Raw genomic sequence first — 19,767 nt, forward strand, 5'->3', positions numbered from 1 at the left:
CACACACAACCACAACCAGAACCCCACACACACAACCACACACACATACATACAACCACACACACACACAACCACACACAACCACACACAACCCCACACACAATTACACACACACACAACCACACACAACCACACACACACACACAACCACATACGCACAATCCCAACCACACACGCACAATCACAACCACACGCACAACCACACACACAACCACACACATAACCACACACACAACCACACACACACAACCACACACACATACACAAAAAGACACACGAACAACTACACACACAACCACACACACAACCAACCACACACACAAATACACACACAACCACACACACCCACACACACCCATACACACACACCCACACACACACACCCACACACACACACCCACACAACCACACACACAACCACACAACCACACACACACAAAACCACACACACAAAACCACACACACACACACAACCACACACACAACCACCACACAACCACACACACACAAAACCACACACAACCACACACACACACACAACCACAACCACACACACACAACTACACACTCACACAACCACACACACACAACCACACACACACAACCACACACACACACACACAACCACACACACACACAACCACACACACACACAACCACAAACACGCACAACCACACACACACAACCAAACACACACAACCACACACACACACACACACATACACAACCACACACACAACACAACCACAGACACACACAACCACACAACCACACAACCACACACACAACCACACACACAAAACCGCACACAACCACACACACACAACCACACACACGCACAACTACACACACACAACCACACGCACACAACCACACACACACAACCACACACACACAACTACACACACACAACTACACACTCACAACCACACACACAACCACACACACAACCACACACACATACACAAAAAGACACGCGCACAACTACACACACAACCACACACACACACAACCACACACACAACCACACACACACACACACAACCACACACACAACCACACACACACAACCACAAACACACAACCACACACACAACCACACACACACACAACCACACACACACACACAAACTCACATACAACCACACACATAACCATATACACACACACACAACCACACACAAAACCACACACACAAAACCACACACACAACCTCACACACAGCCACAACCTCACACACAGCCACAACCTCACACACAACCACACAAACAACCACACACACACACACAACGACACGCACAACCACCCACACAACCACCCACACACCCAAGCACAACCACACACACACCCAACCACACACACACCCAACCACACACACACACACACACACACAACCACACACACACAACCACACACACAACCACACACACACAACCACACACACAACCACACACACAACCACACACACACAACCACACACACAACCAACCACACACACAAATACACACACAACCACACACACCCACACACACCCACACACACACCCACCCATACAACCACACACACACACCACACACACACAACCACACACACACACACACACACACAACCACACACACACAACCACACACACACAAAACCACACACAAGAACACACACACACAACCACCACACAACCACACACACACAAACACACACAACCACACACATACAACTACACACTCACACAACCACACACACACAACCACACACACACAACCACACACACACACACACAACCACACACACGCACAACCACACACACACACAACCACACACACACAACCACACACACACAACCACACACACACACAACCACACACACAACCACACACACACAACCACAGAACCACACAACCACACACACAAAACCGCACACAACCACACACACACAACCACACACACACACAACCACACACACACAACCACACACACACAACCACACACACACAACCACACACACACAACCACACACACACAACCACACACACACACACACAACCACACACACACACACAACCACACACACACAACCACACACACACAGCCACACACACACAGCCACACACACACAGCCACACACACAACCCCACACACACAACCCCACACACACAGCCACACACACAACCACACACACACACACACAACCACACACACATACACAAAAAGACACACGCACAACTACACACACAACCACACACACAACCAACCACACACACAAACACACACACAACCACACACACCCACACACACCCACACAACCACACACCCACACAACCACACACACAACCACACACACAACCACACACAAAACCACACACACACAAAACCACACACAACCACACACACACCCACGCACACAACCACGCACACAACCACGCACACACACAACCACGCACACACAAAACCACACACACACACAACCACACACAACCACACACAAAACCACACACAACCACACACACACACAACCACACACACACAACCACACACACACAACCACACACACACACAACTACACTCACACAACCACGCACACAACCACACACATACACAACCACAAACACGCACAACCACACACACACACAATCACACACACACACAATCACACACACAACCACACACACACACAACCACACACAACCACACACACACACAACCACACACAACCACACACACACACACAACCACACACACACAACCACACACACACACAACCACACACACAACACAACCACAGACACACACAACCACAGACACACACAACCACAGAACCACACAACCACACACACAACCACACACACACACAAAACCGCACACAACCACACACACACAACCACACACACACAACCACACACACAACCACACACACAACCACACACACAACCACACACACAACCACACACACACAACCACACACACACACAACCACACACACACACAACCACACACACACACAACCACACACACAACCACACACACAACTACACACACACAACCGCAGACACACACAACCACAGACACACACAACCACACACACACACAACCACACACACACAACCACACACACACACAACCACACACACACAACCACACACACAACCACACACACACAACCAACCACACACACACACAACCACACACACAACCACACACACACAACAACACACACACACACACAACCACACACACACAACACACACACACACACAACCACACACACAACCACACACAACCACACACACAACCACACACACACACACAACCACACACACACAACCACACACACACAACCACACACACCCACAAACACACATACAACCACACATAAAACCAGACATACAACCACACACATAACCATATACACACACACACACAAAACCACACACACACAACCCCACACACACAACCTCACACACAGCCACAACCTCACACACAGCCACAACGTCACACACAACCACACAGACAAACAACCACACACACACACAACCACACGCACAACCACCCACACAACCACCCACACACCCAAGCACAACCACACATACAACCACACACACAACCACACACACAACCACACACATACAACCACACACACACACAACCACACACACACACAACCACACACACACACAACCACACACACACACAACCACACACACAACCACACACACAACTACACACACACAACTACACACACACAACCGCAGACACACACAACCACAGACACACACAACCACACACACACACAACCACACACACACAACCACACACACACAACCACACACACACAACCACACACACACAACCACACACACACACACACACAAAACCACACACACACAACCCCACACACACAACCTCACACACAGCCACAACCTCACACACAGCCACAACGTCACACACAACCACACAGACAAACAACCACACACACACACAACCACACGCACAACCACCCACACAACCACCCACACACCCAAGCACAACCACACATACAACCACACACACAACCACACACACAACCACACACACACAACCACACACACACACAACCACATACACACAACCACACACACACACACACACACAACCACACACACACACACAACCACAACCACACACACAACCACAACCACACACACACAACCACACAACCACACAACCACACACACACAAAACCACACACAACCACACACACACAACACACACACACACAACCACACACACACAACCACACGCACAACTACACGCACAACTACACACTCACACACACAACCACACACACACAACCACACAAACACAACCACACACACACAACCACACACACACCCACACACACACACACAACCACACACACACGCACACACACACACACACACACAACCACACACACACACAACCACACACACACAACCACACACACACAACCACACACACACACACACACAACCACACACACACACCCACAACCACACACACACACCCACAACCACACACACACACACAACCACACACACACACAACCTCACACACACACACACACACAACCACACACACACACACACACAACCACACACACACAACCACAAAAACACACACAACCTCACACACACACACACAACCTCACACACACACAACCTCACACACACACACAACCTCAAACACACAACCACAACCACACACACAACCACACACACAACCACACACACAACCACACACACAACCACACACACAACCACACACACACAACCACACACACACAACCACACACACAACCACACACACACAACCACACACACACAACCACACACACAACCACACACAACCACACACACAACCACACACACAACCAACCACACACACACAACCAACCACACAACCAACCACACACACACAACCCCACACACACAACACACATCCACATCCCCACAACCACACACACAACCACCTACCCATACACACGCACACAATCACATGCATCACCACAGGCACAACCACACACACACACAACCACACACACACAACCACACACACACACACAACCACACACACAACACAACCACAGACACACACAACCACAGACACACACAACCACAGAACCACACAACCACACACACAACCACACACACACAAAACCGCACACAACCACACACACACAACCACACACACACAACCACACACACACAACCACACACACACAACCACACACACAACCACACACACAACCACACACACAACCACACACACAACCACACACACAACTACACACACACAACTACACACACACAACCACAGACACACACAACCACAGACACACACAACCACAGACACACACAACCACACACACACACACACACAACCACACACACACAACCACACACACACAACCACACACACAACCACACACACAACCACACACACACAACCACACACACACCCAACCACACACACAACCACACACACACACACAACCACACACACAACCACACACACACAACAACACACACACACACACAACCACACACACACACACAACCACACACAACCACACACACACACACAACCACACACACACAACCACACACACACAACCACACACACACAACCACACACACCCACAAACACATACAACCACACATAAAACCAGACATACATAACCATATACACACACACACACAAAACCACACACACACAACCCCACACACACAACCTCACACACAGCCACAACCTCACACACAGCCACAACGTCACACACAACCACACAGACAAACAACCACACACACACACAACCACACGCACAACCACCCACACAACCACCCACACACCCAAGCACAACCACACATACAACCACACACACAACCACACACACACAACCACACACACACAACCACATACACACAACCACACACACACACACACACACAACCACACACACACACAACCACACACACACAACCACACAACCACACACACACAAAACCACACACAACCACACACACACAACACACACACACACAACCACACACACACAACCACACGCACAACTACACGCACAACTACACACTCACACACACAACCACACACACACAACCACACAAACACAACCACACACACACAACCACACACACACAACCACACACACACACAACCACACACACACACACACACAACCACACACACACACAACCACACACACACAACCACACACACACAACCACACACACACACAACCACACACACAACCACACACACACACACAACCACACACACACACAACCTCACACACACACACACACACAACCACACACACACACACACACACAACCACACACACACAACCACAAAAACACACACAACCTCACACACACACACACAACCTCACACACACACACAACCTCACACACACAACCTCAAACACACAACCACAACCACACACACAACCACACACACAACCACACACACACAACCACACACACACAACCACACACAACCACACACACACAACCACACACAACCACACACACAACCACACACACACAACCACACACACACAACCACACACACAACCACACACAACCACACACACAACCACACACAACCACACACACAACCACACACACACACACAACCACACACACAACCACACACACACAACAACACACACACACACACACACAACCACACACACAACCACACACACACACAACCACACACAACCACACACACACAACCACACACACACAACCACACACACACAACCACACACACCCACAAACACACATACAACCACACATAAAACCAGACATACAACCACACACATAACCATATACACACACACACAACCACACACACACACACACACACACAAAACCACACACACACAACCCCACACACACAACCCCACACACACAACCAACCACACACACAACCACACACACACACAAAACCGCACACAACCACACACACACAACCACACACACACAACCACACACACAACCACACACACAACCACACACACAACCACACACACAACCACACACACACAACCACACACACACACAACCACACACACAACCACACACACAACTACACACACACAACTACACACACACAACCGCAGACACACACAACCACAGACACACACAACCACACACACACACAACCACACACACACAACCACACACACACACAACCACACACACACAACCACACACACAACCACACACACACAACCAACCACACACACAACCACACACACACACACAACCACACACACAACCACACACACACAACAACACACACACACACACAACCACACACACACAACACACACACACACACAACCACACACACAACCACACACAACCACACACACAACCACACACACACACACAACCACACACACACAACCACACACACACAACCACACACACCCACAAACACACATACAACCACACATAAAACCAGACATACAACCACACACATAACCATATACACACACACACACAAAACCACACACACACAACCCCACACACACAACCTCACACACAGCCACAACCTCACACACAGCCACAACGTCACACACAACCACACAGACAAACAACCACACACACACACAACCACACGCACAACCACCCACACAACCACCCACACACCCAAGCACAACCACACATACAACCACACACACAACCACACACACAACCACACACACAACCACACACATACACAACCACACACACACACAACCACACACACACACAACCACACACACACACAACTACACACACACACAACCACACACACACACAACCACACACACAACCACACACACAACTACACACACACAACTACACACACACAACCGCAGACACACACAACCACAGACACACACAACCACACACACACACAACCACACACACACAACCACACACACACAACCACACACACACAACCACACACACACAACCACACACACACACAAAACCACACACACACAACCCCACACACACAACCTCACACACAGCCACAACCTCACACACAGCCACAACGTCACACACAACCACACAGACAAACAACCACACACACACACAACCACACGCACAACCACCCACACAACCACCCACACACCCAAGCACAACCACACATACAACCACACACACAACCACACACACAACCACACACACACAACCACACACACACACAACCACATACACACAACCACACACACACACACACACACAACCACACACACACACACAACCACAACCACACACACAACCACAACCACACACACACAACCACACAACCACACACACACAAAACCACACACAACCACACACACACAACACACACACACACAACCACACACACACAACCACACGCACAACTACACGCACAACTACACACTCACACACACAACCACACACACACAACCACACACAACCACACACACACAACCACACACACACCCACACACACACACACAGCCACACACACACGCACACACACACACACACACACAACCACACACACACACAACCACACACACACAACCACACACACACAACCACACACACACACACACACAACCACACACACACACACACACCCACAACCACACACACACACACAACCACACACACACACAACCTCACACACACACACACACACAACCACACACACACACACACACAACCACACACACACAACCACAAAAACACACACAACCTCACACACACACACACAACCTCACACACACACAACCTCACACACACACACAACCTCAAACACACAACCACAACCACACACACAACCACACACACAACCACACACACAACCACACACACAACCACACACACACAACCACACACACACAACCACACACACACAACCACACACACAACCACACACACACAACCACACACACACAACCACACACACAACCACACACAACCACACACACAACCACACACACAACCAACCACACAACCAACCACACACACACAACCAACCACACAACCAACCACACACACACAACCCCACACACACAACACACATCCACATCCCCACAACCACACACACAACCACCTACCCACACACACGCACACAATCACATGCATCACCACAGGCACAACCACACACACACACACAACCACACACACACAACCACACACACACACACAACCACACACACAACACAACCACAGACACACACAACCACAGACACACACAACCACAGAACCACACAACCACACACACAACCACACACACACAAAACCGCACACAACCACACACACACAACCACACACACACAACCACACACACACAACCACACACACACAACCACACACACACCCACACACACAACCACACACACAACCACACACACAACCACACACACAACTACACACACACAACTACACACACACAACCACAGACACACACAACCACAGACACACACAACCACAGACACACACAACCACAGACACACACAACCACACACACACACACACACAACCACACACACACAACCACACACACACAACCACACACACAACCACACACACAACCACACACACACAACCACACACACACCCAACCACACACACAACCACACACACACACACAACCACACACACAACCACACACACACAACAACACACACACACACACACAACCACACACACACACACAACCACACACAACCACACACACACACACAACCACACACACACAACCACACACACACAACCACACACACACAACCACACACACCCACAAACACACATACAACCACACATAAAACCAGACATACAACCACACACATAACCATATACACACACACACACAAAACCACACACACACAACCCCACACACACAACCTCACACACAGCCACAACCTCACACACAGCCACAACGTCACACACAACCACACAGACAAACAACCACACACACACACAACCACACGCACAACCACCCACACAACCACCCACACACCCAAGCACAACCACACATACAACCACACACACAACCACACACACACAACCACACACACACAACCACATACACACAACCACACACACACACACACACACAACCACACACACACACAACCACAACCACACACACACAACCACACAACCACACACACACAAAACCACACACAACCACACACACACAACACACACACACACAACCACACACACACAACCACACGCACAACTACACACTCACACACACAACCACACACACACAACCACACAAACACAACCACACACACACAACCACACACACACAACCACACACACACACAACCACACACACACACACACACAACCACACACACACACAACCACACACACACAACCACACACACACAACCACACACACACACAACCACACACACAACCACACACACACACACAACCACACACACACACAACCTCACACACACACACACACACAACCACACACACACACACACACACAACCACACACACACAACCACAAAAACACACACAACCTCACACACACACACACAACCTCACACACACACACAACCTCACACACACAACCTCAAACACACAACCACAACCACACACACAACCACACACACAACCACACACACACAACCACACACACACAACCACACACAACCACACACACACAACCACACACAACCACACACACAACCACACACACACAACCACACACACACAACCACACACACAACCACACACAACCACACACACAACCACACACAACCACACACACAACCACACACACACACACAACCACACACACAACCACACACACACAACAACACACACACACACACACACAACCACACACACAACCACACACACACACAACCACACACACACAACCACACACACACAACCACACACACACAACCACACACACCCACAAACACACATACAACCACACATAAAACCAGACATACAACCACACACATAACCATATACACACACACACAACCACACACACACACACACACACACAAAACCACACACACACAACCCCACACACACAACCCCACACACACAACCAACCACACAACCAACCACACACACACAACCCCACACACACAACACACATCCACATCCCCACAACCACACACACAACCACCCACCCACACACACGCACACAATCACATGCATCACCACAGGCACAACCACACACAACAACACACACGCACACAACCACACACACGCACACAACCACACACACGCACACAACCACACACACACACACAACCACACACACACACACAACCACACACACACACACACAACACCCGCACTCACACATCCACACCCGCACCCACAACCGCACACACATACACACACACACACACAAGCACACACCCACAACCACACACACAACCACACCCACAACCACACACACACAACCACACAACACATACACAACCAACACACACACACAACCACACCCACAACCACAACCACACACACAACCACAACCACACACACAACCACAACCACACTCACAAAACCACAACCCCACACACACAAAGCCACACACACACAACCACACACACCCACACAACCACACACACCCACACAACCACACACCCCCACAACCGCCCACAACCACCCACAACCACACACACCCACAACCACACCCACTACCACACCCACTACCACACACACAGCCGCACACAACCACACATCCGCACACCCACCCACAGTCACAACCGCATACAACCACACACACACAACCACACACACACAACCACACACACACAACCACACACACACACAACCACACACACACACAACCACACACACACACAACCACACACACACAAACAATCAATCATAGAAATTTGTAAAGCACGCTACTCATCCGTAAGGGTCTCAAGGCGCTGGGGGGGGGGTCGCTACTGCTCGAACAGCCAGGTCTTGAGTAATTTCCTGAAGGAAAGGTGATCCTGGGTCAGCCGTAGGTGAGTGGGGAGGGAGTTCCATGTCTTGGCTGCCAGGTAGGAGAAGGATCTTCGTCCGACAGTGGATTTCCGAATTCTTGGGACGGAGGCGAGGGCGAGGCTGGCGGATCGGAGCTGGTGGGTGGGTGTGTAGAAGGTGAGGCGGCTGTTGAGGTACTTCGGGCCCAAGTCGTGGAGAGCCTTGTGTGCATGGGTGAGGAGTCTGAACGTGACACACACACAAACACACACAAACACACACACAACCACACACACAACCACACCAAGCATTGGCATAGTCAATAGGTCTCGCCTTTGGGACCTTTTTTTTTTATCCACGCAACAGTTGATGTGGTTGCACCAAGGATATTGTGCTGCATAACTAAATACTTAGAATGGGCCAAAAGCGAGACCTATTGGCTATGCCAATGCTTGTTTCATATGCTTTGTGTTTAAAACTAAATTTGTGATCTAGCATTCTTGGATAATCTGATGATGCTACCACCTGAACCCCTTCCACAAGAATTAACCAAACAAAGGGTGAATGTTAAAGCTTCTATGAATGTTAAAGCTTCTATGAGAGTGCAAATTACAAGAACAAACTGATATAGGGTCAGAATTCTTTAGTATAATACATCCATCCACAGCAGTAACTAACTTTATGCACTTATGCTAGCAGTAGAGTAAAACATACGTAGTCCTTATCCAGCCTCTCTCCAGTGATTCGGTCTCTAGAAGAGAACATTAAACAAAAGTAGCCCAAATGAAAACCCATGGTGTAAAGAAACATATTTAGTACATATATTTTTCAGTGTTACGGTTCATCAGCCACCCCAAATGCATGTGCACAGCTTTCCTAAAATATTAATTCTAATTGATATATGTACAATTAGAACTTTAAAATCATACACACATAATTTTGTTTATATTAATTACTTAAGTTCAGTTTTACTCTCTAGTTCTGCCTCTCTTACACTTTGACCCTATGCACAGGGGGTCTTACCCACTGCCATAGTGGTAAACCATGAAAGAAGATCGCATTTTATGAGGGGTCGTTTAATATGTGCAACATGACAGCCCTAGATTAGATATGTTTCTCCTACTTATCTATTGGAAAGGGGGGAATAAGCCAACAACCTGAACACAAATTAATGCCAAATGTACATTTCAAATACTATATACTGTGCAGTAACCTAGTTCACCTCAAGAATAAGATATTGTAAACATATATCTGAAAGAGACACGTTAGTGATAGATTCCTTACCTTAGAATATCCCCAGGCGTCAGACTGGATCCGGAAATTTTTGCGTAGCAATACCCCTGCGCGCTGGTAGGCGTCGTCTGCGGCTCCGCGTCCGTCGTCGGCGTCGTGAGCGCCGGGATGACGTCGTCGGAGTATATAGACGGCGCCCATGCGCGCTGACGTCAGTTCTTCTTTTTTCCGCGCCAGCTAGCGCAGATCCGGAAGAAGCTCTACCCCCAGTCACTTTTTGACTGAAAATTTTTTTGATCTTTTTGATCCTCTATTTAGTCGATTCTCGACTATCGGTGCCAGGGATGCCCGGGTTCAAGCCTTGCTCGAAGTGCGGCCGACTCATGTCGGTCACGGACCCCCATCGCCGGTGCCTGAAGTGCTTAGGCCTCGACCACGACGATCGAACCTGCTCCGACTGCCGGGCCCTGACGTCGAAGGCTAGGCGGGAGCGGTCCCGCAAGCGTCTCGAGCTGAGGCAGTCGGCCCGCGCCGCTCCAGGTCCCGGTCCCGGTCCCACGGGAGGTCGAGGGACAGGTCGCGAGGTCGGAGTCATCGACGTTCCGGGAGTGGACACCGATCGTCTGGTTCCAAGTCCTCAGGTAAGAGGCATGAGAGGTCGGAGCGACACCATCGATCCTCCGACCCGCCCCGTCGCTCGCACGATGCGACCGGGGACTCGGGCGACACCGCCCACGCGGCTCCGCGGGAGTCGCAAGCGTCGCCGCCTGCCCCACACCTTCGGGTCCCTGGGCACGGCGCGTCGCAGGAGGAGGTCGAGAGGTACCTCATGGCCATGAGGGCCCTCCCTCCTCAGTCGGTTCCCGTGGCGCCTTCGGGCCGATCGGCTCCGTCTGGAGGTCCTTCCGGGTCGGGCGCTTCGGCCCCGACGACGTCGGGTGCTTCGGCCCCGGCGCCGCTGGCGACTTCGGTCCCGGCGCCGCGCGACCTCGCTGAATCCGGCTCCGGATCCGGGACCTCGCCGGTCGACCTTACGACCTCGCCGGCGCCGTCCCTTCAGGTGTCGTCCCCGGCAGCCGAGGTGGTTGCCGACCCCAATGCTTCCTACGGTCCTACTCAGGAGTCGGAGGGGCGCCGCTGGGCGCCGATTCCGTCGGCCTTCGGAGAGTTCTATCTCCACGAGGAGGCCCTGGCTGTTAATCCTGGTCTCCAGGAGCCAGGTGACGAGGAGCAATGGGAGGGGTCCGAGGACCCTCTGGCACGTGATTGCCAGTCGAATCAGGACTGGACATATGAGCTTGGGGAGGCCAGTGGTATTGACACCTCGCCAGACACTGGATTTACGTCGCCCCCGACTGTGGCTTCGGAGGCGGGTTCTGCTTACAGTGTAGTGTTGACGAAGGCAGCTAAGGCCTTAAACCTTCAGCTCCCCGTCGCGGCCGTGAGGACTAATCTCCTCACTGAGGTCCTCAAACAGCAGTCCGGCTCCGCGGAGCCCCTCCTGCCGTTCAACGAGGCCTTGTGTGACGTTCTTCTGGGCACTTGGTCCAAGCCCGCCACAGGCCCCCCTGTGGACAGGAACGTGGCCAGACGCTACCGCCCGGCACCGGGCGACCCTTGCTTTTTGTCCACCCACCCCACCCCCGAGAGTCTGGTCATCCAGGCCTCCAACTCCCAGACCGCATTCCCGTCGGCCCCGCCCGACAGGGAATCCAAGAGATATGAGCAGTTCGGGAAGAAGGTCTTCTCGTCTGTGAGCCTAGGACTACGGTCAGTGAACACCAACTGTCTCTTGGGCCGCTACACCCACACTCTGTGGGACACGGTTGCGGAGGTGCTGCCACAATGCCCTGAGGAGGTCAGGGCTAAACTCAGCCAAACCCTTGCGGACGGCCGAGATGCGGCACGTTTTTCTATCCGGTGTGGGCTGGATACCACGGACTCACTGGGCAGGGCGATGGCAACGACGGTGGCGGTTCGACGCCACGCCTGGTTGAGGTCCGCCAACTTCTCGGCCGATGTCCAGGCCACCCTCCTGGACATGCCGTTTGATGGCCGTCGCCTCTTCGGCGACAAGGCAGACCATGCGCTGGAACGTTTCAAGGACTCCTGGGCCACGGCCAAGTCCTTGGGCCTTACGGCCCCACGCCAGCAATCGGGTGCCTTTCGCTCCTTTCGTGGCCACGGAAGGGGCGCCCCACCACGGACCGCCAGCCACACGCCGCAAAATATCCAGCAGCGCGGTGGCGGACGTGGGAACCGCCGCGGCGGTGGTCGGGGTCAGCGGCGAGGCCAGTCCACACCTCCCTCAGCAGCCCCTGCCTCAAAACCTTCCTAGTCCGAGTTTTCAGGCCCATGTGACGCCTGTGGGAGGCAGGGTTCGCCATCACCTCTCCCACTGGCATGCAGTCACTTCGGACAGGTGGGTGCTGCAAATTGTCCGAAGGGGTTTCTCCCTCCCCTTCGAGTCTTCCCCTCCATCCATGCCACCTCAATACCACCGTGTGTCGGGGGATCACTTGCAACTTCTGCAAGAGGAAGTTTCGGCCCTCTTGGCCAAGAGGGCCATCGAGCGCGTTCCTGGGCCAGAAGTAGGACGTGGCTGTTACTCCCACTACTTTCTGGTACCCAAGGAGGGCAAAGGGGGCCTACGCCCTATCTTGGATCTGCGGAACGTCAACGGCTTCCTCCAGACGGAGAAGTTCAAGATGCTCACTTTGGCTCAGGTCCTGGCTGCCCTGGACCCAGGAGACTGGATGGTAGCGTTGGACTTGCAGGACGCCTATTTCCACATCCCCGTCCTGCCGGCCCACCGGCGTTACCTGCGGTTCACGGTAGGCCTAGAGCACTTTCAGTTTACCGTGCTCCCCTTCGGCCTTACCAGCGCCCCACGGGTGTTCACGAAGGTGATGGCGGTGGTCGCAGCCCATCTGCGCAGGCAAAGGGTGTCAGTCTTCCCCTACCTCGACGACTGGTTGTTGAAGGCGGGCTCGCCCCAGACAGTCGTCACCCACCTCCAGACTACGGCCGACCTCCTGCACTTGCTGGGGTTCTCCATCAATGTGCCGAAGTCACACCTGTGTCCCTCTCAGAAGCTCCTTTTCATCGGAGCGGTTCTCGACTCGGCGCAGTTTCGGGTTTACCCACCCGAGCAGCGGGTTCTGGATATTCAGGCTCTGATTCCTGTCTTCATACCGTTATCCCGGGTCTCGGTCAGGTTGACGCTGCGGCTTCTGGGACTGATGGCCTCCTGCATCCTTCTGGTGCGTCACGCCAGGTGGCGGATGCGGGCTCTGCAGTGGGACCTGAAGTTTCAGTGGGCCCAGCATCAGGGCAACCTGTCCGATCATGTCCTGATCTCGGAGGGCACTGCGAAGCAACTGCAGTGGTGGCTCACGGACCGCGACTGGGTCAGTGGCAGACCCCTCTCTCTACCCCAGCCGGAGCACGTAGTTGTGACGGACGCGTCCCTCCAGGGCTGGGGAGGCCACATGGGAGAGGCGGAGATCAGAGGCCTCTGGTCTCCGGCGGAGTCCCGGCTCCACATCAACCTTCTGGAGCTGCGGGCGATTCGTCTTGCACTGAAGGCATTCCTCCCCTCTGTCAGGGGGAGCGTGGTGCAGGTGTTCACCGACAACACCACCGCCATGTGGTACTGCAACAAACAGGGCGGTGTGGGGTCGTGGACCCTTTGCCAGGAGGCTCTGCGCCTCTGGCAGTGGCTGGAACATCAGGGCGTGACCCTGGTGGTTCAACACCTGGCAGGCTCTCTGAATGCCAGGGCGGACGAACTCAGCCGCCGGTGCATGATGGATCACGAATGGCGTCTGAACTCGGACGTGGCGCAAGGTCTCTTTCGACAGTGGGGAGAGCCTTGGTTAGATCTATTCGCCACAGAAGAGAACGCGCAATGTCAGCAGTTCTGCGCGTTGGAGTTTCCAAGGCGGCACTCGCTCGGAGACGCTTTTCGTCGCGAGTGGAGCTGCGGTCTGTTGTACGCCTTTCCGCCTATACCACTTCTGCCCAGAGTGCTGAAGAAGATCAGGCGCGACCGGGCCCAGGTCGTCCTTGTGGCTCCGGACTGGGCACGAAGATACTGGTATCCCGAGCTACTCAGCATGTCAGTCGATCCCCCGATTCGTCTGCCTCTTCGGGAGGACCTTCTGTCGCAGCAGCAGGGGACGGTCCTGCACCCGAACCTGTCCAGTCTCCACCTACAAGCTTGGAGATTGAGCGGCGGCAGTTGAGGCCATTTGACTTGCCTCCCGAAGTCTGTGACATCATTCTGGCAGCCAGGCGTCCCTCCACGAAGTCGGTATACGCCTGCCGGTGGAATAGATTTGTGGCATGGTGCGCAGCAAAGGCTGTGGATCCCCTCTCTGCACCCCTTTCGGAAGTGCTGCTCTTTCTTCTTTCCCTTGCCCGGCAGGGCTCTGCTCTGGGCACTCTTAAAGGGTACCTTTCTGCTCTTTCAGCCTTCTTGAGGCTACCAGATCAGCCTTCTTTATTCAAGTCCCCTATTGTGAGTAGATTTCTGAAGGGCATCACGCACATGTTCCCTCCTGTTCCCTTCGTGATGCCCCAGTGGGACTTGAATCTTGTTCTCACCTATCTGATGTGTGCTCCCTTTGAGCCACTTCATAACTGTCCTCTTCGTCTCCTTACTCTAAAGACGGCCTTCCTGGTTGCCATCACCTCTGCCAGGAGGGTGAGTGAGCTCCAGGCTCTTTCTTCTTCTCCGCCTTTCCTGTCTGTTCATCCTGATAAGGTGGTGTTGCGTACACGACCTTCCTTTCTGCCCAAGGTTGTTACGGCCTTCCACATCGGGCAGTCCATCACCTTGCCCACCTTCTTTCCGCCTCCGCATCCCTCGAAAGAGGAGGAGAGGCTCCACCGTCTGGATCCAAAACGTGCGCTCTCCTACTACCTGGACCGCACTCGCCAATTCCGGGTGGATGACCAACTCTTCGTTGGTTACGTGGGCGCGAAGAAGGGAAAGGCTGTACACAAGCGGACCATCTCCAGGTGGATCATCTTGTGCATCCAAGCATGCTACTCCATGGCGAGGAAGGAGCCCCCGGCTGGATTGCGGGCTCACTCCACTCGGGCCACGGCAACGACAACTGCCCTGGGCCGCGGTGTCCCCCTGCAGGACATCTGTCAGGCAGCCACGTGGGCCTCGCTGCACACGTTCGCGAGACACTACTGCCTGGACAGTCAAGTCCGGAGGGATGGCTTCTTTGGCCGTTCCGTTCTCCAGGACTTTCTGGTGTGATATTGGTTCGCAGACCCACCACCGGGGTTGGTATTGCTGGGGTATCTATTCTAAGGTAAGGAATCTATCACTAACGTGTCTCTTTCAGATGCACAAGTTACTACTTGTGTAACGATATATCTGTAAGAGACATTAGTTAGTGATAGATTCCTTACCGCCCTCCCATCCTCCCCGTTCTGCGAACCGATATTTAGGGTTAAGGTCATCCCCTTTCAGGGCCCTAGTTTCATGGCACCAGTGTTAGTTCTATCATGGCTCTGCGTATCTGGCGCGGAAAAGCTGTGTTATCAGAACTGACGTCAGCGCGCATGGGCGCCGTCTATATACTCCGACGACGTCATCCCGGCGCTCACGACGCCGACGACGGACGCGGAGCCGCAGACGACGCCTACCAGCGCGCAGGGGTATTGCTACGCAAAAATTTCCGGATCCAGTCTGACGCCTGGGGATATTCTAAGGTAAGGAATCTATCACTAACTAATGTCTCTTACAGATATATCGTTACACAAGTAGTAACTTGTGCATTGGCACATTCTGAATGTATCTATATTATGTAAATTACATATTTACACTTAAGCTGTAACAAGCTGTACTACCTCAGTAGTACACACTATGCAGTCAGGAGTATAATAGTAGTTGTGAATGATGAACTCCTGAAATAAAACTTAGTTTTCATGACTGCTAAAACTTGTTAACCTGAAAATGGGTACTTTAAAGATGCTGCTTTGATAATAAGTAACATAGAATAACAAATCTGATTAGCGTCATGGCAACATTCCATTGTAGTGCTGATCTTCCAAATGAAAATGTGGTGCATGTTAACCCTTTCGACGCTCATGACGAGCTCAGCTCGTCATGAGGGTACGCCTGTCGTACGCTCATGACGAGCTGAGCTCGTCATGTAACGCGGGTTTTTTAAAATCTCAGCGCACAGCTGGAAAACCGCTAGCGCGCATGAGGTTAATGCCAGCCATTGTAATTTGCTTTTTCTCGTTCTAGCTGATTTAAGCAGAATGCACCGGCAAAATGAAGATGCTTATCAAAACCCAGAAGCAAAACCTTATAGCGACAGACGACCAGTATTATCGGTTGACCAAAGTTTATCCACCCCAAGAGTTGAAAATACTGCGGCACCTACCAATAAGATTGCAGGTACGTATTACTCAAGGGATGCCGCTGATTTAGAGCAATGTAGTCTTGTAGCAGTCATGACTGATCAAGATAATACAGTGAATGTTTTTGTAATCTTTTGTTCTTTTCATTGGCCTTTACGC

The 19,767-nt window shown here is 52.0% G+C and overlaps 1 protein-coding gene across 6 annotated transcripts in view; it reads left to right on the forward strand.

Moving 5' to 3' along the window:
• CSPP1 (centrosome and spindle pole associated protein 1) overlaps window positions 1-19,767 on the forward strand; it is a 1,363,238-nt gene that overhangs the window by 744,106 nt on the left and 599,365 nt on the right. For all 6 annotated transcript variants that reach the window (XM_086965839.1, XM_086965840.1, XM_086965843.1 and 3 more), the window contains one exon: window positions 19,493-19,645. In XM_086965839.1, the coding sequence (XP_086821965.1) occupies window positions 19,493-19,645 (153 nt within the window). The remainder of the gene's footprint in view (window positions 1-19,492; window positions 19,646-19,767) is intronic.

The sequence above is a fragment of the Lissotriton vulgaris genome, chromosome 4_1, assembly GCF_964263255.1.
Source record: "Lissotriton vulgaris chromosome 4_1, aLisVul1.2, whole genome shotgun sequence".
NCBI lineage: Eukaryota > Metazoa > Chordata > Amphibia > Caudata > Salamandridae > Lissotriton > Lissotriton vulgaris.